The sequence below is a fragment of the Zosterops lateralis genome (genome assembly GCF_965231275.1).
Source record: "Zosterops lateralis genome assembly, chromosome: 3".
Lineage (NCBI taxonomy): Eukaryota > Metazoa > Chordata > Aves > Passeriformes > Zosteropidae > Zosterops > Zosterops lateralis.
This window is the reverse complement of record NC_139764.1, coordinates 3,438,010-3,464,101: the sequence shown is the minus strand read 5'-3', so window position 1 is coordinate 3,464,101 and position 26,092 is coordinate 3,438,010. Positions and strand designations below refer to the sequence as shown.

At 47.1% G+C, this 26,092-nt stretch overlaps 1 protein-coding gene and 1 long non-coding RNA gene across 3 annotated transcripts in view; one reads left to right on the top strand and one right to left on the bottom strand.

The window, feature by feature from the left end:
- LOC310907021 overlaps positions 1-26,092 on the bottom strand; it is a 183,390-nt gene that overhangs the window by 90,507 nt on the left and 66,791 nt on the right. The gene's annotated exons all lie outside the window — the stretch shown is intronic.
- BCL11A (BCL11 transcription factor A) overlaps positions 1-26,092 on the top strand; it is a 70,469-nt gene that overhangs the window by 37,774 nt on the left and 6,603 nt on the right. The window contains exon 3 of one of the 2 annotated variants that reach the window (XM_083856825.1): positions 23,193-24,920. In XM_083856825.1, the coding sequence (XP_083712951.1) occupies positions 23,193-24,920 (1,728 nt within the window). Of the gene's footprint in view, positions 1-23,192 lie in introns of both variants that reach the window. The other variant, XM_083856824.1, reaches the window with a different exon arrangement.

The following is a 26,092-nucleotide window of genomic DNA, read 5'->3' as shown; positions in this document are numbered from 1 at the left end:
CATGCTCTGAGTAATTTCCCAAGTTTGCCAGCTGCTGTACTGGATTGTACCTGTGGGTTCTGGCCATGGGCTGCCTTCCTTGTCCAGGGAGTTGCTAAATAGCCATGGAAAAGCAGCTTGGGAAGCTCCTCTGAAGAGCAGAAGCAGTGAATGAGCCACACTCTCCAGCTCGGATGAGGATTTAATCCTCAGCGTAAACATGTACAAATAATGTATTGTCAAGAGAGGGAATGGGAAAATTCCTTTGGTTTGCCAGTGCCCAAGAATAGCACACTTGGTTGGGAGAGGATGGGAGGAACTGCTCTGGCACTCTTTGGTTTTCTTACACTGTTGCATGCACCCCTTTCCAAGCAAAAAGCTAAAATCGTGGCATTTCCATTGGGAGTGGGGCTGGCTTTTTGCAGATCTCTTCTAGGATCCCAAGAGCTGAGTGAGGTTCCAAAAGCAAAAATTAAAACAAATAAAAAGGAGCAGGAGGTAACAGGTGGTTTTTTGTCGGGACTCAGGGGTAGATAAGGAGTAACCAGAGGAGAGTCACAGCTTGTGCAACATTCTTGTGCCATGGTGGGCAATCTCCTTTTGGGTGCCTGCATGCTGGGAGGAATGGAGGAGGAAGAGTGGAGGGATATGCCAGACCTAAACACCCAGGCAGTGGGAAGTGATTGGAATTACGCTGGTGGCGAGCAGGCCCCTGGCGTTTCTCAGGCTTTTGTATTGCATACAAGCCAGGAAAAATGCTTCAGACTCAGCACAGGGATCATTCCATCTGGTTTGTGCACACACTTGTACTTGTGTGTGGGAACTTGAAGCCTCTCCTCCCTGGTGTTTATCTGGGTTGGGATGGTCAATTGAGGTGTAGGTTTTTTCCCCCCTGGTCTTGAAGGGTTACATGTGCTTTCAGCCCCTTGCCAAAGCACAAGTAACACTGAAATGTTGGTTCTCAAGTTGAGGTGCCTCCAGTGAATCTGACATTTTTGGCAGTTATGGCTGGTATTTAGCAAAAGTTCCAGTTTTTTCTCCATTTTTCGGATCAAAGGAGGATTCCCTGTGTGTCTTGATGGACCTTTCATGGTGGGGTTTGGCCTCATGGGTCAGGTTCTGCTGAAAAAAACACCACGATGCTGGACAGACCTTGATGCACATACTAAAATATTTACCTGTGTTAATAGCATTTGCCTTCTTTCCATCTTAATTTCCCCACCAGTCTATAAAGTGATGATTCTTTAAGGGTCTGATATGCATTTGAACATAGGGTGGCTATTTGCCCCCTCCTTTGGTAACTTGTGACTGTCTTTAAAAGCTCTTATCAGTGGGGTTTTCTCATTTCCTCTCCTTTTAGCTGAAAGTAAGTGACTGATTTATATATTTTCATCTTACAAAGGCTCACCTCTGGCTTAAGACCAACTAGGGAGAGTATGTGCTGGGGGAAAAAAAATAAAGTCCAAATCAGAGGACTTTCAATGAAAGTCACAACATAAAACTGAAGTTAGAGTGGCCTGTGATGACTACCATAATGCCAAGTGCTTATTGCTGGCCTCAAGGTTTCTAAACGCTTGGGAATGATTCCAGCTTGTTTGGGCTTGGGAACAAAACATCTCAGTGATGCTGCAGCCAGAGTGGAAGGGATCCAGGGAGCGTTGGGAAGCAGCACAACACCATCCCCGTGCTGAAGGCTTGTTTTAATGACTAAAGCTAACAGAGCATCCCATGGCATTGCAGTAGGAGTGTTTGCAGGCTCAGTTCAAAATCCTTATTTAAAAATAATCAGTCATGGCCTAAAAGCTGCCTTGTTTTAGGAAGGAGACCGAGATGTTGGACTGCTGTATTAAGGGTGGTGAAGTGGTACCTGTTTTAGGATCAGATTGGAGTCTTTTTTTGGGTTGGAGGGCATCTTCTTCAGCCTTCATTCTGCTGCTCTCCTTGCAGACAAAACCACAGTTGGCTTTGTCTCAGATTTTGTCTCAGGTGACAGAGTTGGTGTGGTAGAAAACAGCTGCAAACACTCTTTTTTGGAGTTTATGTGGCCTGGGCCTTGAGAGTTTAGTGCAGGAGTCGATAAACAAGCTCTGCTGATGGTCTTCTGTTACATTTGCAGTGGGATCTGTGTTTTTTAAGATTTTTTTCCTCCCAAGTCTTTGGGGGTAGGCCACTTAGAGGATTCACAGAGCTGTATTTTCTTTAAAGTAATGAGGCATCGTGATGTATCAGTTGTGGGAAATCTGATAGACTTGGGAGACCCTGGGAGGGTAGAAAATTACTTAATTTACTTTGTGTGCAACAGTCTTAATTTTCAACTATTTGAACAACTGATTGCTGGGGCAATCATCAGATCTTCAGAGTTAAGACGTTTCCTGCTGAAACTAAACATTAGCTAAATCAGCGATGGCAAAATGGAGCAATTGCACGCGTCCATCTGAGAGTAAGGAGGAGAAATTAAATCCCTGAAACCGAACTCCAATGCTCCCTTCTTTTGTGGGAAGGGTGAAGCAGGTGAGGCTCACCTGGCCTGGTGGTTAGTTACCCAGGTGGGGAGCTGGGACTGTGTGGCTTTGGCAGTGGCTCCGATTGGCTCCGGTGGTGGCTCCGGCAGGAAGGAGCTGGTTCTGGTTTCCTTCTGAGCTCTCTGCTCAGTGATTCCCCTGGTATTTGCTCATTGTGAGTAAGAGCGATAAAATCTAGTGCTGGAATTACATTATGTCTTGGGTGCTTTCTTCCCAAATTAGTAGTAATCCTATGTGTCTTTGACCCATTTCATGGAGACAGAGGGCTGGATTCTGCTGCCTGTTTTCCCTGAGCAGCTGGCTGAAGCAAGCAGATCTTGAGTAAAGGGATTAGAAACCAACCCTTCACTTGGGTGAGGTGTTGGAATCCTTGTGCTGTGGAGAGTCCTTTCTTGAATGAGTTTTCCCATGAGCCTTGCATAGGTACCTGCTCACAAAGAGACTGGTGGTTTAGCTCATGGGGATGGAAAGAGCAGCAGTGGAAATGCAGAGCAAGGCACCTACGGTGATGGGACCCATTTTATTCACCAAGATTGAGCTTGTACTGGAGCAAAAAGGACAGAGGACTTTTCATTTTGAAAACTCTGTGCCACTGCAAAAAAATGTTGGAGATTGTTCAGAAAGGCAAATGGGCATGGATGTTCAGAGACATTCTTCTGCCTTTCCATGCCAGCAGAAAATGAAAAATTCAGTGTGAAAGTATTTTCTTATTAAAAGAACCCTGAACCAGACTATAAAATGTAATACTAATTTCTGAAGGCTGAGAGCTGTATGACTGAGAATATTTAATTTCAGTGGCAAAGTACAAACATTTCCTAGCGAGCATTCATTGTATTAATAATAATTAATTAATTCCTTGGCTAAAACATCTGTCCTGCTCCTGTTCTTTTTTAGTGGGCTGGGAATCCGACCCCACGTTTTTATTTTGCTGAAAACTGCCCAGCAAGTAGGGAGGGTAGGGACTGGAGAGTATTTATATAAACAGGTTTATGTTTCGCTGTGAGGATGGCGATGCTGGAGTTGCACGCTTTTGGTTTAGCAGAGGGAGGCGAGGACTTTAAGCTGATCAGCTGATGCAGGGGGCCCGAGTATCTGACTGCTCCAGCGATAAGTGTCTGTACAAATATTTATACAATCCCAATAGTCTTTTGGATTGCATTATTACAACGCAAAAAGCTGTCAGATCTCCAGGCTTTCCGAGGCGGACTTCTTACGAGGCTCACGTTCGTTTTGCCAGCGGACGCGGGTGAGCTCCGCTCCTGCTCGGAGCTGGCCGGACCCGCACCACCGCCCCTCCAGGAGCAAGGTAGGTGCTGAGCCCCTGCAGCACCCAGCCCCAGCCGATAAGCCCCGTGAGAGCCTGTTAGTTCAGACTTAGCACTGAATTCCTGCAGTTCTGGGGCACAGGGCTGACTCAGAGCAGCCACAGAGTGAGACTGTGGGCTGAATAAGAAGCTCAGAGCAGAGGGTGATAGAGAGGCAGGGCCCTGCATTTGGGACACATATTTCTGTGCCAGACTGTGAACTCCCACCTTATCCTGGAATGCTCCTTCTCCCCAGGGTCACTCACAGAGTCTGATCCCAAGTCTGCTGCTGATGGTTGGAGGCTTCCTATAAATACAAGCGTCACATCAGGCCCCATATAGGAAAATGACGGTTATTGCCCAGAAGGAAAGGTTAAGAGTTTTAACTAATGTGCAGATATAGGTGGATTTGGATAGGTGTAGAGGAAAACACCTTTTGCCTTTTCTGCTGGAAGTTAGTCCAAATATCCACATAGGTAGATATCCAGACATGGCTGATGGTTTGATGGTAATTTGGACTAGATTTGTGTTTTTTCTTAAAGCTCTCTTGGAGCTGTGGGATTACAGGATCCTACTGGCACTCTGGAATAGAATTTGACAACAGGACTTCAATTCCACTTCAGATTGGATATGTGCAGGCAGGGTTCACACTGCTTGCTGCCATGAGGTCAAAGGGATTATTCCAGATCTACAAGAGTTTGAGACAGTCGTAGGGAAAGCTGGAGGCTTCACCAGAGTGATGAGAATAAATCGAGCACTGTCAGTGGAAAGCAGTGGCTGTCTTGGAGCAAGGTTGGAATACACCAGTAGTTGCCCCAGCCCTGGCAGAGGAAGCCTTGTTTTCACATGCTGATAGTGATTGCCTGTTCTGTTTCACTTATTTGTAAGATTAGGAGTTTGGAAAGTATTTGCAAGGTTGTGAAACCACAGTCTGGGGTTGATGAGGGCCTCCTGGTGTCCTTCAGCATCACAGTTTGGGATAGCCTTGGTTTTTAGGGATGAGTGTGTGTCTCCTAACAGCTATAAGTGTCTCTCCAGAGGTTTCAAAGGAGTGGGCTCTTCACTTCCAGTAAAGCATTTGTTTGGATTTAGAGCATGTTTTTCCCCAAGGAAAGAAGAGTAGCAATCCTGTGATCAAAGAAACAAAGCAAATTGCTGTGAAATTTCTTCTTGACAGCATTTGACTACAAAAAAAAAGTAGTATATAATTTATAAATGAGTCATGTGTGCCTCAGCTCTGGCCTCCTGGAGCAGTGTCAGAGCAGTGTCAGGTTCAGCAGCTGGGGTAGCAGCCTGTGTAAGCCCATCACCTGGGATACGGTGCTGTACAGGGAGGGCAGAGCCATAAGGCTGCTCCCTCCACATTCCTGGCTATGGTGAGCCCCTCTGCTGCTGTAACACTTTGGCTTGGACAGGTGAGCTGTGTGCAGGGGAAGGCTCAAGTGACTAGGGGAGGGAAAAATCACCTCCTGATGCTTGTGGTAAGGAATAAAGCCAGATTTTCCATGGTGGCTGGTTAATTTGCTGGGACCACTGTGTGTCCTGCTCCATCCCTGCTTGGCCAGTATCACTGGACAGACCATGCCCATCACAGCAATGTGGTTAGCCAGATAACAGGGGCATTAACCCTGTTTTTCTGCCTGTGTTCTAACAGGAATAGCCCCATTCCTGAAACTGTACCTGCAAACCTTATGTCTAAGTCATCTCATTTGGCCACTGCATTGCTGCTGAGCCTGGCTGCAGTGAGTGCCATGGGGCAGGCCCCTCCCTCCATGCAGTTATTTGAGCTCTTGTGGAGCAGTGCTGTGCTCGGAGAGGCTTTACCAGGATAGATACAAGTAGGGCTGGTTTTCTGAAAGTAGTAGGGTTGTGCTTAAAAATGCCTGTTGGGCTTGGAAGGGCTGCATGTGTTTCCCTGGCAGCCTCTCTAGTTTCCAGCGGGGATGTGCTCTGCCACTGCAGCATCCCAACTTCAGAGGAGGCAGATGGAAACAGTAAGTGCTCAGGGCAACTTTAAGGCCGCATTATTAATGTCACAACCCCTAAAAGGAGTCTGTGTAGTGTATTGCTTGATGTATAGTGTAGCTGGACATTTTGTTTGGTGTCTCACAGGCAGCATAGCTGGAGCCAGGTGGGTTTTGTAGTGGTCACCTGTCCCCCTTGCTGTTACCCCTAGTGCCAGTAGCTCTCTGGATGGACACAGTGGCATGAGACATCCTCACCATGAGTCCAGAAGTGGTGCCTGTAGCAACACACCACTTTGGAGGGCTTTTAAAAGCTCAGCTGTAGAGGAGATGGGAAAGTAAGTGGAGAATTGCTTCAAACAGCTTAAAAACGTGGGATATGTGGTGGAAGGCACATGCACTGCAGCTGTCTGTGACCTGATCTGATCCTGATCATCCACATGTCCTGTTAAAGGGGCAGGAGCTGTGGGTGCTGTATCAAGGGGACGGATGGCTCCCATGGCTCCCATTTTGGTGTCATCCAAGGCTGGGGAAGCTCAGAGGTGGTGGGATCTCTGTAAAGATAGGAGCTTAAACAGCAGCAAAACTGGAAGGTAGATGGAGTCCAGAAGTGCACATCCTACTCCAAAAGCAAGGGCTCAGCAGTTTGCCTCAGGACTGGGACTGTAACTTCGGCACTCTCTAAATTGTACCAAGGTCAGCCCCTCAGCTCTGTCTAGTCCCTGCAGACTGTCCCATAGATAGCATCTCACAGCACCTGCACTTCTGTGGGGCAGAAATCAGAGCTGCATGTACCTCCTTGCAAACATCCAGGAACTGACTGAACACTCTAAGTGGCCTTGGAACTGAAATGGCAAATCTGCTTTAGAAAACGGCCTTTAATCACAGCAAAAGCTTTTCTTCTATGTAGGTGGCTGGAGTGCAGGTGCAGGGGAAGAACTGGAGCTGCATCAGTTGGTTTCTCAGTCTCTGCCTGGTGCAGGAGGTGGTGAGGTGTGCTCTGGGGAAGTTGGGTGAAAAGCCATCTGGGATGTGCCATTTGAGGGCTGATTTATTACGACTTTGTGAAGATTTTAAATGTATTTCTTTTTACTCCAAGCCTCTTCTAGCAGTGGCATGTGCCTGAGTGGACAGACAGACAGGTGGTGGGATTGCTGCCCCAGAAAAGCCCACGGGGAGCTCTCAGCACACCCCACTGGCCGCACACCCAGCTGCTGCCCCAGGCGTTGCTCAACGCCAGCAGGACCCGAGTGCCTGTTTATTAACGGATAAGATGGTCAGGCCAGCACACGGCTCCCAAGCCAGCCTGTGCAACTCCTGTGGTTTCCAACCGTACTTTATCAAGGGAGGGGGTAGCCTGCCCAGCCAGGGTGTTTCCTCTAATCGGTGTTTTCACATGCCAATGGCAGGCAGATGTGCAGGAGGCAAAGGCTCGGCCATCTCTCAACAGCTGCTCAGGGGAAGGAGTCACCTAAGGCAAGGATGGGGAGGTGGGAAGAAACATGTTGCTCAGAGCAAGTAAATATTCCCACATACTGGGTAACACGGGGGGAGTTCAAAACACATCCTCGGCCGTGAATTTTCAGCATCCCATCTAGAAGGAACCAACTCCTTGCAGTATATTAGTGCCTAGCAATAAGTTCAGTTCCAGAAACCCTTCTCCAAGTCTCCTTAGAGGCTTCTGTTGTTGTCTGCCCTGTGTCCCCGAGCCGCTGGGGGCAGCGCACGAGAGCGTCGCGGGCTCAATTTAATGGCATCTCCCCTGCTTATCAGACTATATAATAAACATGGCTTTTAGGGGGGACTTTTTGGGGAGGGGTGCGAGGCAGGCGGTGAATGGAGAGGCCAGACACCATTGTCTGGCAAGAATGTGAGTCGCCCTGGGCTAGCCTTCCAAACTGTCCCAGCATCAATCCCCCCTCCTTTGCGGGATTTCCTTCTCCAGCCGGGGTTTTGTTTCAGAACAAGCGTTGGTCAAACAAGCTTTTGTTTGCGGTCAGTTGGTTGGCACACATACACCACTTCTGGTGGGGGACAATGAGGAAGCTGTTTCAGGGGCAGCTGCGGTGGGACTGAAAGGGAATACTGATGGAAAAAAGGGCGCGGGGAGGAAATAGCTGGGTGGAAATTAATTGGGAAGATCTTATGGTGTCTGGGTGCTCTGCAGCAGAGTTGGGAGAGTGGCAGGGAGTCCTTCGGTCTTGCTGCCTCATCCCTCTCGCCACCTCTTGCTGGTTTATTTGACTTCTTCCCCCCCAGGATACCCCACCCCAGAGCAGAAAGTTGGACAAAATATTTGTGACTAAGCATCTAAAAGGCTTTCTTTCAAGAAGAAGTAAACTTATTTACAGCAATAAGAGAGTTTAAAGGAATTGTATAAGTGAGACCGACTTCTTTGTCAGCAAAAATTGCAGCAAAACTGTTCATAGATGACATTACCTAAATGACATTACCTACGTATGTCCTTTCTTTCACATTTCCTGTAATCCTGTTATGGCATTGTCCCATTACCTCAGGCACTGTCTATCTTTAAATGCTGTCAGATCTTAACTGGATGGCCAAGGACATCAGAAAAGGATTGAGGTGAAGCTGATGGCAATTTCAGACCTGTTGTATATGTGGCCATCTCCCAGCCTGCCCTCCGGATGGGGTGTTTTCTGATAACATGTTCAGGTAAAGTGATGACTCAAGGACTTGTACATCTTTTATGGAGCTGCTGCCCATCCCTACCACATCCAGCACCTTTATTGGGAAGTGCGGGGTATCAGGCACAGACAGAATATTGGAGGTGCTGGAGGCGAGTACGAGCTGTGAGTTTGTTGGAAAGTGCTCCCATACCCAGGAAAATGAGGACCCAGAGGTCAGTGGATGGAATGAGCAATTCTTCTCCCTGCACAGCCTTCAAGGCATTAATGACCATTGCAAAGCACATGGAGTACCTCGGACTTAAATGCAACATCTTGGTGTTAATACTTTTAATATTATTGCTCTTACTGTGTTACTGCTAAAAAATTACATGATGCCAATTTCTTTTACTCCAGCGATGAATGTGCCTTTGTGGCTTTTCAAAAGCACTCTGAGATGTGGCAGCAGATGGGAGGATTGCTACTTCTGCTGCTCACCTGCTGAAATATTCAGTGCCCTTAAGCCCGAGGAGTGGGGAGTGTTGGTGTGGAGGCAAGTGCCTGTTTAAGCTGGCAGCCCCTCTCACCAGGTTATAATAGTGGCGATGATGGCTGCCAGCTCCAGGGGCAGGAACTGTCATTTTGTTATCTCTGGGTGCAGTGCTGTGCTCTGACAGGTTCTGGTCCCCCGTGGTGGCTGCTGGACCTGGCTGCAGTGCAAACAGCAGCAGCCCTGAACCTGAAGCGTTTGCTGCAGACAAAAGTCTGTGGTCAGGCATGCACAGATGAATCTGGTTGTCCATCTTTGGCCCTGTGGGCTGGTTTTCCCAAAAAGCTCTGTGTGTTGGCAGCAAGGGAAGTGATGCCTACATGTTGCTCCCAGATGGGTTGTCCTGGCTGTGTGGATGTAGAGGTGCTGCTGGCAGATCACAGTGTGCCCTGTGTACTCATGTGTACCTGAATGTACAGTAGCATGTGTGGGCTGCTTGTGGTAGCATCAGCAGATGGGTAAGGGAGATCCCACCCTCCTTTTGAAGAGTCAGGAGAAGAGGAAGACTCTTCTGGATGAAGAGCATGAGAATGGCTCCTTCAGCCACATCAATTTGGCCCAGCACAAGGCTTTGTTTAGTCCTAGAGATGCTGAAGAGCATGGCCTGGGTCCACAATTTTTTTCTGCTGAACAGCCCCTGGAGTAAGGGAGGATACTATGATATGACCACGTAGCCTGCTTGGGAGGTTGTTTTCTTGATCAGGTGAGGGTGTGGGGTTTTTTAAAGGCTGTTACTTGGGTCTGAGTGCTGGCAGTTACAACATTTAGTTGCATTTTCTTGTAAGAAAATGCTTGTATTGCTGAAAACTGGGGCTCTTTACAGTCTGTTCTGTATGCTTAAAAACTCTGTTTTTTATTTAGTTCTTTACCATCAGTGCCGCCCTAATGCATCCTCCAAGGCCAGTCCTCAGGTCCTATTCTCTGCTAGTCGAAGGCTGTGAGTTGGGAAAAATGTCCATGCCAGGACTTCCCTCATAAGTGCAACAGCTCTGCCCCCTTCTCTTGCAGGATATGCTGGAGCCATCTCATCTCTCCATGCCTCCCACAGCCCTGAGAAGGCTCTCCCTGGAAAGGTCTCAATCCAGTGCTTTTTAACTGGACACGGTTTGTGAATTGCTGTCCATCTGGCAACTAAATTGATGGCTTTCTGGATGCTAGAGGACAATTTTTCTCTCCTTTCCAAATCTCTTAATAACTGAAGATTTGGGTGTAAAAGCACTAACTACACACAGTTCAGTGGGTTTTTTTTAAGTCATAGCTTGGATTTTTTTCTCCCTATGGGCACAGAAACCATTTATAGCTGAGGTGGGCAGAGTTTGCAACTTATTAATCTCTCCCTCGCATGTGGGTTGAAAAGAGACACCATGCCTTTATCAAAAGCCAGGCTAGCACAAAAGCCTATGCAAAATCATCATCAAATCCTATTAGAAGTGGAAAATATCTCTTAGATCATCTCATTCATTTCCCTGCCAATGCTAGACAGTTCCTGAGAGTTAATTTTCTAGTGTCTGCTGCCAACTTCCTGTGTGACTGCAGGTCTGTCATCTTCCCTTTGGGTTGTCACTGTAACTTCCACGCATTTCCATGCATTTCCAAACAAGCCTTGTTTTGTTCAGTCATTGCCTGTGTTGCTATTTTTTCTGCATTAGGTGTTATCAGTAGTTTCCACTCTGGAGAGCATCACCAGACCTTGCTTGTGGCTGGGAAAGGCATCCCGATGGAATGGGGCATGCTGGGTGCTAAGGGAAGCTCAGGAAGTGCCATCCCCTGGGCAGAGGCTCCATCCTCTGCAGCCACAAGCATTGGGGGAAATGAAATCTCAAAAGGAGTTTTCTGTCCTGCAGTTGTGGATGTGAGTTCAACGCAAGGAGATTGTCCCCCATAAAGCAAATCCCTTCTCCCAAACCCTGCTAGTGCCACCTTTGATAAACTCCCACCCTGAATTTCTGGACTGGCTGTGACATCCATTCAGCAGGGAGGAAAAACAATAATAATAATAATAATAATTCAACACTGAAGCTATTTATAGCATTAAGCAGATGCAGATTTCATCAGGGTTTGTTCCAGAGAAGGAAACGACACCTAGGAGCAGGGTAACCTCACTGGTAACTTCCCGGCAGCTCTGGCGGCTGTGATTGAATTCCCCGGCATGGCGAGGGTCCGGGCAGCACTGCCAGAGCCGGAAAGGTCAGCCCGGCAACTGTCACCCGGAAAGCATCAAAAGCAGGAGCTGTCGATAGCGACCTGCATTTGCAGAAAATCTGAGGGCTTTCTCATTAACTGAGGACCTCTAAATTAGAGCGAAGCCACTCGACAAGCCCCCTCGTACGCCTTAAGTGTCAGGGCTCAGCTGATCGCCACATCTAACGAGCAGCTGATTTTTAACAGTGGCTCTGAGACTCAATCAGCTCCTAATGGCTCCGTTTCAAAACGTTTCAGTGCATTTTTCATCTCTTACTCTGGAATTTATGCTCTTTGTTCCCTGCTCCAATATTCGGGCGCTCTTCCTTAATATCAGGCTTCTGCCTTGCGACAGCTCCTCTGCCCTAACTAGGCAGCTCATTGCCTGCCTTTCCCCACATGCAATTCTCTGCCGTGGCTACTCGCTTTGCTTTCTAATCAGGAAGTTTCAGAAATTCCCCCTCTCTCTCCCCCCTGATGTATAGCTAGTGCTGCAGGGTCCGGATTTTCATAATTAGAAGGAAACCCATGTTTAAGAAGGCCCAGTGTAATAGCAGCTGAAAAGTGGTTTTATTTCAGCTTCAGGAGAGGGAGCCAGTTTGGAAATGCACCTGGTTTTGACTTTTCTCTTGCTGTTGTTCTTTGGTCCCACAGATTTGGGTGGTGGTGCTCCTGATTTACACCATGGACCATGAATGAGATTGAACCCTCCTTTCAGTTGCATTCACAGCAGGGTTATATTATGCACATTTAAACTGAGGGCTTTGAGCTGCTGGGAAAACGAGTGGGGGATCTTTTCTGACACGTAACTCCTGCCACCGGTAATGAGACCCGTGGATGCATCCTTGGGCAGGCAGCAGGAGAAACTCTCACATAAACAGTGATTGGGAACAGATAAATTCCGTTCAGGAAGGTAGAGAGTTAATCAGCAACTCTTAGAGACTCCTCTGCGTATGTTTATGTTCCAACAGCTTATCCATATCTTGGCAATTATTCACATGAAATAGAATATAAATCCCACAGCCTAATTTTTCTTTGAAAAAATTTCCCCAGGTAATCAAATCCTGAAGTGCGTCTTCTATTCCGGTGGTTTTATCAGTAAATCAAATTTTTATCATTTATCAGCAAAAGTTAGTTTTAAACATCTTCACTGTAATGTTTGAAAGATAAACATTTGTTTCAGCGGGTACTGTGCCAATCAATAATCTTCCAGCTTGACTCAGCTATCAATTATTGCCGCAATTATTTGTTGAGTTGGATATTTAAAATGTCATCAGAAAGAGATGATTACATATTCCAGAAAGCAAGGCACTGTATAATCAGATGAACTGAATTCAGTTAAATGTAGTGTGGTACTAACCTGTCCTTCAAAGCTGATTTCTGCAGCCACGACTGAAACAACAGCTTTCTGCATTATTGTAAGGAAACGGATCTTAACCTTGGAATGGCGCATGTTATTGGGGTCGGGTAATACTCGGTGAGAAAAGACCTTGCAAGCCTGGAAATTGAATCAGCCTTACTGACAAAAAAGAGGGAGGTGGAGGGTTTCTTTTTTTGTTTTTGGAGGGGGGGAGGGCTGGTTTTGTTGGATTTCATCTGCAAATCTATAAATAAGGAAACACACTCTTTTATCTGCCTTTCTGGGAGGCTCCTGAGCTCGGTGTGCCTAATTTCCTCATGCCCTTTTTGCATCCCTTGACTTGATGTATGTGTGGTAAATACTCTCTGTGCCCCGAGAATGCAATAAAGCTCTAGCAATTCTTGCAAGTCTTACATCCTTCCAAACTCCAGATATTTGGAGTGTTATATCATTTTCAACTTCAAGGATATCTCAACGATGGAGAGGAGACAGGATAAACCAGAGAAGACCAGACAACTTTACGACACCTTTTGGTCCTATTTGCAAAGCAGAGAGGGGAAAAAATATATATAATTTATCGATTCTACTAATACTTGCTTGTGCAAGTTATGAAACTAAATGTTGCAGGATCTGGTTCAGCACTTGCTGTGCTTGCAACTCCATGGTGACATTGAACTTGCCCAGGGACAAAATAAACCTTTGCCTCCCTGGCAGATGATTTGCAGGCGGAGGTGTCGTTTGGGGGGACCTGCAGTTCCCCTGACCTACTTTGTCAGGATGGTTTGCTGCTGGCTAAATATCATTCATTTGGAAGGGAGAGGAAGGCGATCCAAAGGAGAAGGCGGGGAAAGAGGACAGTCTGAAGAGGATCTGTTTTGGGAAGGAGATGGTGGAATAAGGTTTCCAAGGAGATTTTTGGCTCCACTGACATCCTTCCCGAAGCATGGGTGGGAGCTGGGTGCCGTGGGCTGGGGAAGGGGACATTGGTGGTGTTTGACTGATGAGAAGGGACAGGAGAGGCTCTCAGGGACCACCGTATCTCTTCAAGGTGATGGTTTAAATACACATGGCTTTACAGAGCCAGGTGCATCAAACAGAGACACTTAGATGGGAAAAATCAGCAAAATAAAGCAGGACCATTGGTGGTGAAGGGACGTGATGGCCGAGCCATGCTCTGGCAGCAGTGTTTCTGCTGGTGAGCAGCAGTGGGAAGGTGCCAGCCCCACTTTCTTCCTGGGATGGGGCTCAGGCATTTGGAAGCATAGATCATCTCTCCAGCAGTGCCCTGTGCAGCAGAGCTGCCACAGCCTCCAGCAAGGTCCTGCAGCACTGATCAGGTCAGCAGGCATTAGCACTCTTCCCAGGAAAGCAGTGTCCTGGCGTTGGTCTGGGAATTTCTGTGTGTAAGAGATCCTGAGTGCACAACGTGCATTGCAGAGCAGCATCCAAGCCTCGCCCTCACCTGTGCTGGTTGCTGGCTGCATGACTGAGCGGTACCAAAGCTGCTGTACAATATCAGTTAGAAACACCCCCTGCTCCACACCAATAGTGGTGGCCTGAGATGCTGTGCTAGAGCATCTCCTTCCTCTCCTTTGCAGGAAACTTTGAAGTGTGCTCTGCCTTTCCTTCAGATGCCTCTGGCCAGGGAGAAAATGGTAGAAAGGGGAACAATTCATCATGCAGGTGTATGAGTGAATGAAATTATTTGGAAGCTCTTTGTAGCTGTATAATTACAATACTGCATTTTAGAAGTGAATTATTGACTTGATTGTCACCAGCAGCCACTGGGTAAATGCATAATTCTGGGCTGTTGGAGACAGATTTGCTGGATAATCAGTGAGGCTGAGGAAATGCTTGGATGCACTTTCTGTGGCAGGGCTTAGAGGAGGTTTAGTCCTTGGTGGGTCCAGGTGGACCTTCCAGCAGGGGACACACCTGGTGCCAGAGGAGATGATTTAGTGGGTGTCACTCCAGTGATGCCCCTCCTGTTTAAATACTTTACAATCCCCATGCCTGTACTTGAAGAGGTGGTCAAGGGCAGGCATGTAGAGAAGATTGTGCACCACAGAAACAAGAATGGTTGTGTTGAAGGGACCTTAAAGACTACCCAGTTCCAACACCTCCGCCATGAGCAGAATCACTTTCCACTAGATCAAGTTGCTCAATGCCCATCTAACCAGGCCTTGAACACTGCCAGGAATGGCATCTGGGATGTTGGTTACTTCACTAAGGATGTTTTTAGAGATGTGTGATGGTATCAGTGGAGAGTTCCTCCTGCAGGGCTGAAAACACTGCACAGTTCACCCTTCAGGTCCCAGCACTGGTATTTGTAGTTACTGGAGTTGCTTCCCATGTGGTGCTGAAGGCTGCATCACCTCTCCTTCTCCACCCCATAGCATTAATGTATAGGGTGCATGTGTGCACATGATCAGGTCATCTTTGCTCGATGGCTTTCATCTAAAACTCACTCAGAGCTGAACTGCAAGCGCAGTATTGTTTTCCCATGACAGGTTTCTTCTGTTCCTCTAATCAAGGCGCGACAGATTTCCGCCCCCCTTAGGTTTTAGAAAAGCACAAAATCTGTCACAGGCTGATCCCTTACTTGCCAAGTTGGAGCTCGAAGCAGGTTTTCTTGGTGGCCAGTTCATCATTGCCTTGAAAATGGTGACAGACGCTGAGGTCAGGCCATGGGACCCCAGCACCCCATTGAGGCTCCAACAAACCATGTGTTTTGTTGCTTGTTGCTAATGAAGTATTTTTTTGGGGTGGGAATCTTGAGTGTCTGGACTTTGGTTCTGGTTAGAAGAATGAGTAATGTTGAGGCTACAACCAAATTGGTTACCCATGAAATACCCATTTCTTCTCCAGGCGGGAACTGGTCTCCCTGGTCCCACCCCTTCCCACCCACTCTTTCCTCAGGCCCAAAAAACTTCTGCTTTGTAGAAACTTGAGCAGTGCTGTAAAACCCAAGGAAAGTTTGGCTTTGAGAGAACACAGGGAATTCTTGGAGTTCCTAATTCCAGTCTGAATCTTTGACTGGTAAAGTAATGCCAGCTGCTGTTTTATTATTGCTGGGACTTGGGTTTCTTTTTGAAGTTTGAGGAGTCATGGCATTAATGTTTTGTGCTGGTTCTTCTTTAAAGAGGGTTTTTAAAAGAAGATGTAATGACAAAATGGTGTTACTCACACTTGATTTGGACAGTGTTTTCCCAGTTTCATTAATATGATTTCAGGAGGTCTGAACTTGGAGGCAGAACAATTATTTTCAGGAATATAAATATCAATATTGATATACCAATCTCAGTATTGAATATCAGTTTCAGGAATGCCTTTTATCAATGGGTTACAGTAAAGATAGAAATGATGGATGGGGCATTGAGAGTCCTGCAGAGGAAAACTTCTAGGTTTTTTGATGTTTTCATGACCAAACTGGTCCCAAGGCTCTCCACCAGGCCTTTGCATGAACAGCATGGACTCGGTTTGCAGAATTTTATTTTCAAAGGCAGAACAGCCATGGTATTTCCTGTTGTACAAGCAATACTACGTCACGTCCTTCAGATTTTTGGTGATATTTTCTTTTTTCAGTGTTTCTGAATCTGGTTCCTCTCATGATAAAGAGAAAAGGTTAGAGAGGAAGTACGCTGTTGTACACAAATGCAGTTACTCCTGTTGTTTAGTATTATTCCAGTTATTTGAGAACAACAGTGACAGTGCTGATGCTCCCAGTGCCAACAGCTACTTAGGGCCATTTAAAGATGGACCAGGTTAATCATGTGCCTTTGCCAATTCAGAGGATCAGTAGGAGGAATTAGTGCAAGAAGGAAAAAATACATTTGGGCAGTTACAGTTTCCCTTGTGCACTGATGCTACCAGGAAAAGGTGAGTCACGCCAGAGAAGTTCTTCCTTACTAAGGGAGAAGTGGCTGCTGCAGGAATGGAGCAGGACCCGCTTATCTCCCAGCCCTGCCACACTTCCTGTGTCCCAACTGTTTCACTTCACTAGTTTGTAGTTGAAAAGGAATTTCAACAGTATGGATTTCCAAAAGAGAGAGAGAGGAGAAAAAAAAAAAAAAAGATATTTGACAAGCCAGATGGAGAACTGAATCAAGTACAAGTGGTAACAATTAACTCAATTTTTTTCCTTCCCCCCTTTAAATACCACAACAACTCCGAATTTATCGGTCCAAAAATCAAGCAGTCAGTTGACATTAAAGCTGAATAAAGAAGTTCCTGGGTTTGGCTCAGGCTGTTCCTCCCACAATTGTTTGGTGGTGAGCAGAAGAGAGGGGGATGCTTTAACTTCTGTCCTTGCTGTTTGATAGAGGAAGGTGTAGGTAGCCTGGTGAAGACTCCTTGGCTTTGCTTACACGTGCATTTGTCTTGGGAAGGTGAGGGAGAACACAGGAGCAAAGCCACCAAGGCCTGTGGTGCTGGTTTGTGGAGGAATGCTGCCAAGAACAGGGCCTGGGCTGTCCAGGCAGAAGGGCCACATCCAGGTCAGCTCGGAGATTTCTCTGCCATGGGGATTTCTCTGAGGGAGTAAATCTGCAGCTGTGAATGAAATCCTTGCACACACCATTGGCACACGTGCAGCCACTGCTTACCCTGCTGCTTTGTTTGGGAAAACACTGGGAAAACTGGGGTGCCTCTAATGCTCCGTGTTTGTGTGCAGCTTGTGCAGTGCCCTGGGGTAAAACACACCTTGTGTTTAATATCCTGCTCCCTAAGCAGGGGCTCCTTTCCCAGACAGCATCCTGTGCCTTGGGCCTGGTTAGGTGCACCCAGAGGATGCTGCATGTGCTGTGTCCAGTGAGCAGCTTTCCTGGATCCAGCCCTGATTTTTGAGACACTAAGGAAGCTCTTCCAAAGCACATTGGCGCAAGCATGCAGATGATTCCGTTACTCATTTGGCAATGCCTTAACTTGCATGCCTAGCTCCAGAAAAGCTTCTTTTTTAATTTTTTTTTCCCCTCCCAGCAGTGGCATCTAGCTGACGGCTTCTCCCAGCTGGTCTTCTCCCCAGCATCTTGTCTGGCTTTGCTGCTGGTGGCTGTGGAGATGGCTGTGGTTCTTGCTCAGAGACAGCTCTGTTGTGCCTGGAGGTGTTGGCTTGCTCCAGCTCGGACTCAGGCCGTACTGGGTGTATCTGTGAGCACAGTACAGAAGTGCCAGCTTTTCTTAATATAAAAAAAGCCCCTTTAATGCTTAAAGCAGCCATCTCTTCATATTTTACTGAGTAATTGTGCCAACTGCCCTTAAAGGCACTCAAATGCCAATATCCATCTCGCTCATTTGTTAACATTTTGCGGATCAGAAGCTAAATCTGTCACTTGTGTGTCATTGGTTAAGTCACTTCTTCTGGGGGCATGGCAGGCAAGAGCTGTTCTGCTGCCTTTTTTTTTTTTTTTTTTCTTTTTTTTTTTTTTTTAGCAGGAGCCAGTAACTTGAGAAGCACTGGACATTTGTGCTGTAGTGAAATGCTGTGCCTCATGACTGGTCTTTAGCCAGCCAGGATGTAGAGAAGGAATAAAAATGTAATGGTGGTTGATGCTTCACTGAGTGAGGCCAGTCAGGTGTCATCTTGATCCCAGGTCTGTATTTGGTATGGTATTTGTATACAAATTTTGTATTTGTACATGGTATCCCCATGTAATTCTCCTACAGGGGCAGTTTCCAAGGTGGGAGGAGAATGAGCAGTAAAGCTGACTGGGAGGAAAAACGTACACACAAAAATCTGAATGATAATTGGAAGCTATTTGTAAAGAGTTGATGAGCTGTCCAGGAAGGAGAGGGCAACTTTGGCCCCAATCCAAAACCCACTTCACTCGCTTCAGTGGTGAGATGAGAACAGCAATTAGATATTAAGAAAATCAATATATAACAATTAAAAAATGGAAAATGGATAGCAGTCAATCGCAGTGAGAAACCATGGCGGATAGAGAACACGTCAGGAGAGTTGGAGATGCTGAGGAAAACTTGTGCCTGGCACCAATGGGGAGAGGAGGAGAGAGAGATTCTCAGGATTCTGGAGAAAAAGGAAGGGATAAATGGAAGAAGCAGTAAGGTAGAAATTTTTGATAAATATTTCTGCTGTAGACTTGGAGAGCAGCTGTGTTAGGTTTCTGTATCATAAGTGGGTGATGATGTTTTTTTCTAGCTCATTGGTAGCCAGGGAGGGTTTTATATGAGCAGAGAGAAAATATATTTCTCCTTCAATGGAGAGAAATATTTTTAAATAAAAAGGCCCTGAAAAGTTGCACCCAAGGAACCCTGAAGAGTTGACATGTGATGCTTTAATAAAGCTTATGGACTGGGAAAATGCTGTCAAGAGCTGGTCAGGGTAACGTGAGAGAGTTGGCAACACTTTGCTTATCTCTTCTGGGCGATATAATGGAAGAACCAACATAAGATTCAATTGATAAAGAATTAAGGATACAAATATAATTTGTGCCACTCAGCCTAGATTTATGGAATGTGGATCTTGTCAAATAAACCTGATTTCATTCTTCTGGATGACAACTTTGGTTGATAAATGTAGATGGAATAGACTGCACAGTGCTGTGACATTGCGTTTAGGAAGATGGAGCACTGAGTGGTAATTGCTAGCACAGGTGATGCAGAGCTGGCCAGCAGATTTGGGGATGTGGGGCTTTAGCTGGAGAGCTCAGCAGGTGCTGGTGGGGGTCTCAGTGGTGCTTAGTGCTTTGTGGGTGATTTAGAAATTATTTAGAAATTATTATGCAATAATAACATGGGTAAAACAAAGGCAGATGCAGAGCAAGAGGGGCAGGTTAATGAGGTGGTCTGGAAAGACTGTCAGGAAGGACGTGTTAAGAAGACATTGGTCCAGCCTCATGTGGTCCTTGGCTGGAAGAGCATAATTGGGGCTGTGCTTACAGAGCTGGATGCAGTACCCTGGAAGGCTGTGAGAAAAATCAGGTTTTCTCCAGCATGATGACAAGGGCTAGGCTGGTCCTTGAGTAGTGGAGGGGTGACCTCAGGATGGAAAAATAACTGGATTTTGAAGTGTGCCTCAAGTTCATGAAGAACACCTTGGTGAGTGTGAGGAGCCCATTGTGCATCAAGACCTTTTCAGTGTTTCAACCACAAAAAACCTCAAAATATAAAGAGAACAGGTAGAGGTTAGAGCTAGAGAAGTTCAGGTGGATCCCAGTACCCATCTGTGAGTCTGATTGGCTGTGGGAACTGACTGTGGTGGCAAGCAGTGGGTGCTCTCGTTGTCTGCTGAGCTGGTTTGAATAGACTTTGATGGGATTTCGTGCTCTGCCCTGCATTTTGCAGGGCTGGAACGGGTTGTGCTTTACTGAAAGACACTGTGTTGGTCAGAGTGACATGTACCACAGGGAGCATCAGAGGGTGAGAGCTTAGGGATCCCTTTCAGCCTCAGATTCCTGAACTGAGAAGCAGCCAAGGATGTGAGCTCCAGCCCTGCTGCTGGTGGTTCAGCGGTGACTCCTGACTCTTGGAAATCAGCTGATAGTCCCAGTGGCGTCACAATGGATGACATATCCCATCACATTGTCCTGGTGGATGGTGAGGCACAAAGAGCCCTATGGGACCTTCTCCAGCTCTGCCCTTGGCCAGCACCAGCTTCTGCACCTCCCTGCTGTGAGACCCACCTCGCTTGCCTGTGGTCACGCTCAGATGCGTTAACTGGGAAGGCTGTATGGACACAGGGCTGGCCCACACAGTAAGGAGACATCAGTGAATAGGTGTGGCCTTTGGGTCAGACTCTTAAGGGGACCCAAATGGTGTCCCAAAAAAACCATGGGGGTGGTGGAATGGGAGCAAGGGAGGGTGAGTCCCTTCCAATCTCAGGGATTGCTGCGGCGGTCTAAGGACCCATCTTGTTGCTGTGCATTAGTGCCATAATTTTTTGGCAAGGCTGCATCAGACTGGAACGTATCTCTAGGTGGTAATATGGTCAGTCAATAGCCTTCATAATTAATCAAGCACTAATAGATAAATTAGAAATCATGTCTCTTCAGAGCAGGAGGTGGAGACAAATGGCTGGTGGATTTTAACTATTTCCCTCCTTTGTTTTATTGCCTGGTTTTACGCTGCTCCCTTGAAAATGGTGGGTTGTTTAGGGAAGTTCTGTACATAAAGATGATTTTAAATGTAAATTATTATCTTGATTACCAAACATGGAGAGTGAATTGGAAACTTGTTTTTCAGGCAAGCACATGAAGAATAATCTTACATTTTACACTCCACTAAGTCAATGTAGCCCTAATTTTGCCACGCAGGAAATCAATTCTAGTCTTTATAACAGTCAAAGATGTTATGAACAAAGTAATTTTGCAAATTATGGCAAGTAACACATTTATTGATGACTGTAGCTTAGGAATTTAGAATTTGTGAGCATTGTAATATAATAAGTCTGCACTGGCAGGAGCTGAGTGAAATACAGATTATACGGTGAAACTGTAATGCATCATTTGCTATTAGTGGACTGATAATAATTACCAGTTTCAAAGCAGCTTTTTCCATGTAATCTTTAGTCTCAGTCGTAACAGCCCTTCTCATTGACATTATGATTGCACGAGCTGCCCTTATGATCTAGAATATCTAGTTGATGGGAATACTAAAATGTGGTAGCAAATGCTCGATGTTGTATCCTCATTATAAGATAAAATGCTGTTTTCTTTGACCTGATCTATAAGGTAGAGAGGCAAGGTAGTGTTTCATTGTTAGCTCCTACCATGGTGTTAAAAACTTCCATTTCATTATGATGAAGCAAGATATTCCCCACCCGCCCCCCCAAGCTCACAAATGAGCATAGGAATGTGAAAGTCCAATTGAATTTCCCTCTAATTTCAGCAGATTTAGGTATTTATCTGTGCTTACATGCCTGGCACATACTGAACACAACAGTGCATTTTATTCCAACGCAGGCTTCAGGATGAAACATTAAATATTATTCCAAGGGCTTTTAAAGTGATTAAAGTGTTACATGCCTGCTGTAGATGATTGAGGCTGTTTGCTTGCCTGATTCAGCTTCTCAGGCCAAACGTAGAATAGCGGCAGAGCCGGAGGCAGGGAGGGAAGCTGGGATGGAGCGGTACAGCCAGTGCTGGATCTCGTAGGATCATGGAATGGTTTGTGTTGAAAGGGCCCGTAAAGATGCCTGGTTCTTTCCTGTATCCCCAGATCATTGAGAAGGAAAATGCACACATGATGCTTTTCCTCCCTTCCTTCCCCGTGAGATGGGAAATAAGATGGGCGCAGATAAAGTGATGTTCCCTTTCCTAATTTCCCTTATTTGTTTTCTTTTAATTTTCCTTCTTTGTATTACCAAATCAGGGAAACCTAATGAGGGCAACTCTCAGTTCAGCCTGTTTACCCAAGAGAGATGCCTAAGGAGCAGATTCCTTGGGATGTAAATGTTGGGTCAGGGCAAGAATATGTGTGAAGGCCAGTACCACCCTAGGAGCTGATGCCCTTGGAGGGCTCCTGGTTTAGATTTATGGTTTAGCAAACCTCAACGTTATTTTTATTTGTTAAAATATCACTAAACAACAGCTCAGTGAGAACTGCTGAACAAGACTGGAAATGAATTTATATCCTTCTCTTAGTTCCAGCTTTGGTTTACCAGCATTTAGCAAAAAGCATCCATTTGGGGTTGGAAGTGAATTATTTGCAAAATCCCAGTAATCAATAAAGGCGCCCTCACCTTCACCATATCTCACGCCACTCTTCCCTCACGGGCAACCCTTAAAAAGTTATTCATCCCCCTTGTTTTGCCATATATTAGAAGGGGCTGCTTTCTGCTGTCATTATTAGCCAGCTTTTTGTTTAGTTATTTATTAGTTGGTTGCTCTTTTATAATGTCCGTGTTATCTCCAAAAATAAATTATCATGAAATAGAGTTAGCTCACTACTTGCCAAAGTGGCATTTACCATCCTCAGCTTCTTTTCAGCACGAGAGAAATAATGCGGCTCCGGCGGGGCGCTCGGCCAGGCCTCCTGGCCACCCTCCAGCTCTTTCCCTGGCAGAGCTGCCGCTCTCTCTGTCTTCCTCTTTCCCTGTCCCATGCTTGATTTATTTTTTCCCCCCCTTTCCCTTTTTATTTCTTTATTTCTTTCCTTGCCCCAGAGGTGAATCTCTGCTAAGGAGCAGAAATTGATTGTTAATTTTGTACACGTTGTTAGTCTCAAAATAAGGAAGAGACTAAAAACGTGTTGATGCCCAGCTTGCTGGCAGTTGTGATGCTTTGAACTGATCCGTGTGGAATGCTTTTCAGAAGGGGATTTCTTTATTTTGTATTTATTTATCTGACTATTTATATATTTATTTACATATTTATTTACCAACATTCTAAATGCCTGCAGCCTCTTGCAGCATATAGTCTGCCAAGTTGGAGCAGGCATTGATTGACTTTTACATCTCTTGCTTTTCTTGGCTTGTTTTATTCTATGGTTACCCAGCATGGTTCAGTTTTGAACCCAGAGCTGGGCTTGGTGGGAGGGGGTGGATGTGCTTGGTGTGGGTTTAGATTTCCCCATTGCGTCCCTCGTCCTTTCCCATTCATGTCCCCTGCCTGTCCCTCAGCTGGGATGTTCCTTTCCCAGCTCCCAGCTGAGTGTCCCAGAGGAGGAGGAGAGGAGGTTAGGCGGGGGAGGTGAGCGCTCGCCCGCTGCTAGACAGCCGGAGATTGACGCTGCTTGTTGTGTTATTTTGCAGGTAAAGATGAGCCCAGCAGCTACACGTGTACGACTTGTAAACAGCCTTTCAACAGCGCCTGGTTCCTCTTGCAGCACGCACAGAACACGCACGGCTTACGGATCTACCTAGAAAGCGAGCATGGCAGCCCCCTGACGCCACGGGTTGGTATCCCAACAGGACTAGGTGCAGAGTGCCCTTCCCAGCCACCTCTCCACGGGATTCACATTGCAGACAATAACCCTTTTAACCTGCTCAGAATACCCGGCTCGGTCTCGAGGGAGGCGTCGGGGCTGGGAGAAGGGCGTTTCCCACCCACGCCGCCCCTCTTTAGCCCTCCCCCGAGGCACCATTTGGATCCGCATCGCATTGAGCGCCTGGGTGCGGAAGAAATGGCTCTGGCCACCCATCACCCTAGTGCCTTTGACAGGGTGCTGCGACTGAACCCCATGGCGATGGAGCCCCCTGCTATGGATTTCTCCCGGAGGCTGCGGGAGCTGGCCGGCAACACCTCCAGCCCACCCTTGTCCCCAAGCCGGCCCAGCCCTATGCAAAGGTTGCTGCAGCCCTTCCAGCCTGGCAGCAAGCCCCCGTTCCTGGCCACGCCACCCCTTCCTCCTCTGCAGTCTGCTCCTCCTCCTTCCCAGCCCCCCATGAAGTCCAAGTCCTGCGAGTTCTGCGGGAAGACCTTCAAGTTTCAGAGCAACCTGGTGGTCCACCGCCGGAGCCACACGGGGGAGAAGCCCTACAAGTGCAACCTCTGCGACCACGCCTGCACGCAGGCCAGCAAGCTGAAGCGCCACATGAAGACCCACATGCACAAGTCCTCCCCCATGACAGTGAAGTCAGACGATGGGCTCTCCACCGCCAGCTCCCCTGAGCCGGGCACCAGCGACCTGGTGGGCAGCGCCAGCAGCGCCCTCAAGTCCGTGGTGGCCAAGTTCAAGAGCGAGAATGACCCAAACATGGTCCCTGAGAATGGGGATGAGGAAGAGGAGGAGGAGGAGGAGGAAGAGGAGGAGGAGGAGGAGGAAGAGGAGGAGGACTTAAATGAGAGCGACAGGCCGGACTATGGCTTTGGGATGAGCCTGGAGGCTGCCCGTCACCACGAGAACAATTCGCGGGCTGGTGAGGAGGGCCGGGCGATGCCGGACGTCATGCAGGGCATGGTCTTGAGCTCCATGCAGCACTTCAGCGAGGCCTTCCACCAGGTCCTGGGGGAGAAACACAAGCGGGGCCACCTCCCCGAGCCTGAGGTGCACAGGGACACTTGCGACGAAGACTCGGTGGCTGGCGAGTCCGACCGCATTGACGAGGGGGCCGTCAACGGCCGGGGCTGCTCCCCGGGGGAGTCTGTCTCGGGAGGCCTGTCCAAAAAGCTGCTGCTGGGTAGCCCCAGCTCCCTGAGCCCCTTCTCCAAACGCATCAAGCTGGAGAAGGAGTTCGACCTGCCGGCTGCCGCCATGCCCAACACCGAGAACGTTTACTCCCAGTGGCTGGCGGGCTACGCCGCCTCCCGGCAGCTGAAGGACCCCTTCCTCAGCTTCGGTGACTCCCGACAATCGCCCTTCGCCTCCTCCTCCGAGCACTCCTCGGAGAACGGCAGCCTGCGCTTCTCCACGCCGCCGGGCGAGCTGGATGGAGGGATATCAGGCCGCAGCGGCACGGGAAGCGGAGGGAGCACCCCCCATATTAGTGGCCCGGGCCCTGGCAGGCCCAGCTCAAAAGAGGGCAGACGCAGCGACACTTGTGAGTACTGTGGGAAGGTCTTCAAGAACTGTAGTAATCTCACCGTCCACAGACGGAGCCACACGGGCGAGAGGCCGTATAAGTGTGAGCTTTGCAACTACGCCTGCGCCCAGAGTAGCAAGCTCACCCGGCACATGAAAACACACGGGCAGGTGGGAAAGGACGTTTACAAATGCGAGATTTGTAAGATGCCTTTTAGCGTGTACAGTACCCTGGAGAAACACATGAAAAAATGGCACAGTGATCGAGTCTTGAATAACGAGATAAAAACTGAATAGAGGTATATTCGTACCCCCCCCTCCCCCCATCCACCCCCATCCCTAACCCATCCCGCATCCCTGTAGAGGTTTTCTAGTCCCTTGTGATGGAAGTCATGGAAGCTAAGGATATTTGGAAAGTGCTTGTCACCAGCACACCCTGTTTATTTTCTTTTTGTTCTCACCGTTTGAATGCATGATCTGTATCGGGGCAATACTATTGCATTTTACGCAAACTTTGAGCCTTTCTCTTGTGCAATAATTTACATGTTGTGTATGTTGGTTTTTTTTTTTTTAATTTTGGTTGGTTGGTTTTATTTTTTTTTTCCTAACTTTTGGATTAGACAGCATGTATGGTATGTTATGGCTGTTTTTAAATTGTCCCTGATTAGTTGCTGAGCAAACACGTCGCTGTTTCCAATTCCGTTTGGGAAAAAAAAAACAAAAAAGGAAAAAAAAAAAAGAGGAAAAAAGAGGAGAGGAGGAGGATGGGAAAAAAAAAAAAAAAAAAAAAAAAAAAGAAAAACAGTGAAATAAAACCAAACCCAAGAGCAAACAAAACCAACCATGCTGCATACATCCTGTAATACATATAATGTACAGTTTTGTTTTGTGACATGCAAAGGAAAACTCGCTGTGGGAGACCCTCTGCGGACAGGACCGATAGCACCGAAGAAGCATTGTGTTAGCCTAGATCGCTGTCTTAAACCAATAAACCCACAATTGGAAACAGAGTTCCCTTTGGGAACATTAAAAAAGGCCTTTAATTGGGAACAACCAACCTCCACCAGTCAGGAAGAGGTAGACTTCTCTTAGCATTTGACTTCAAACACACCCACCCACCCACACCCACACTGATAATAAAAATAAAAATAATAATAATAATAATAATAATAATTAATCCGAGTGCCTTGG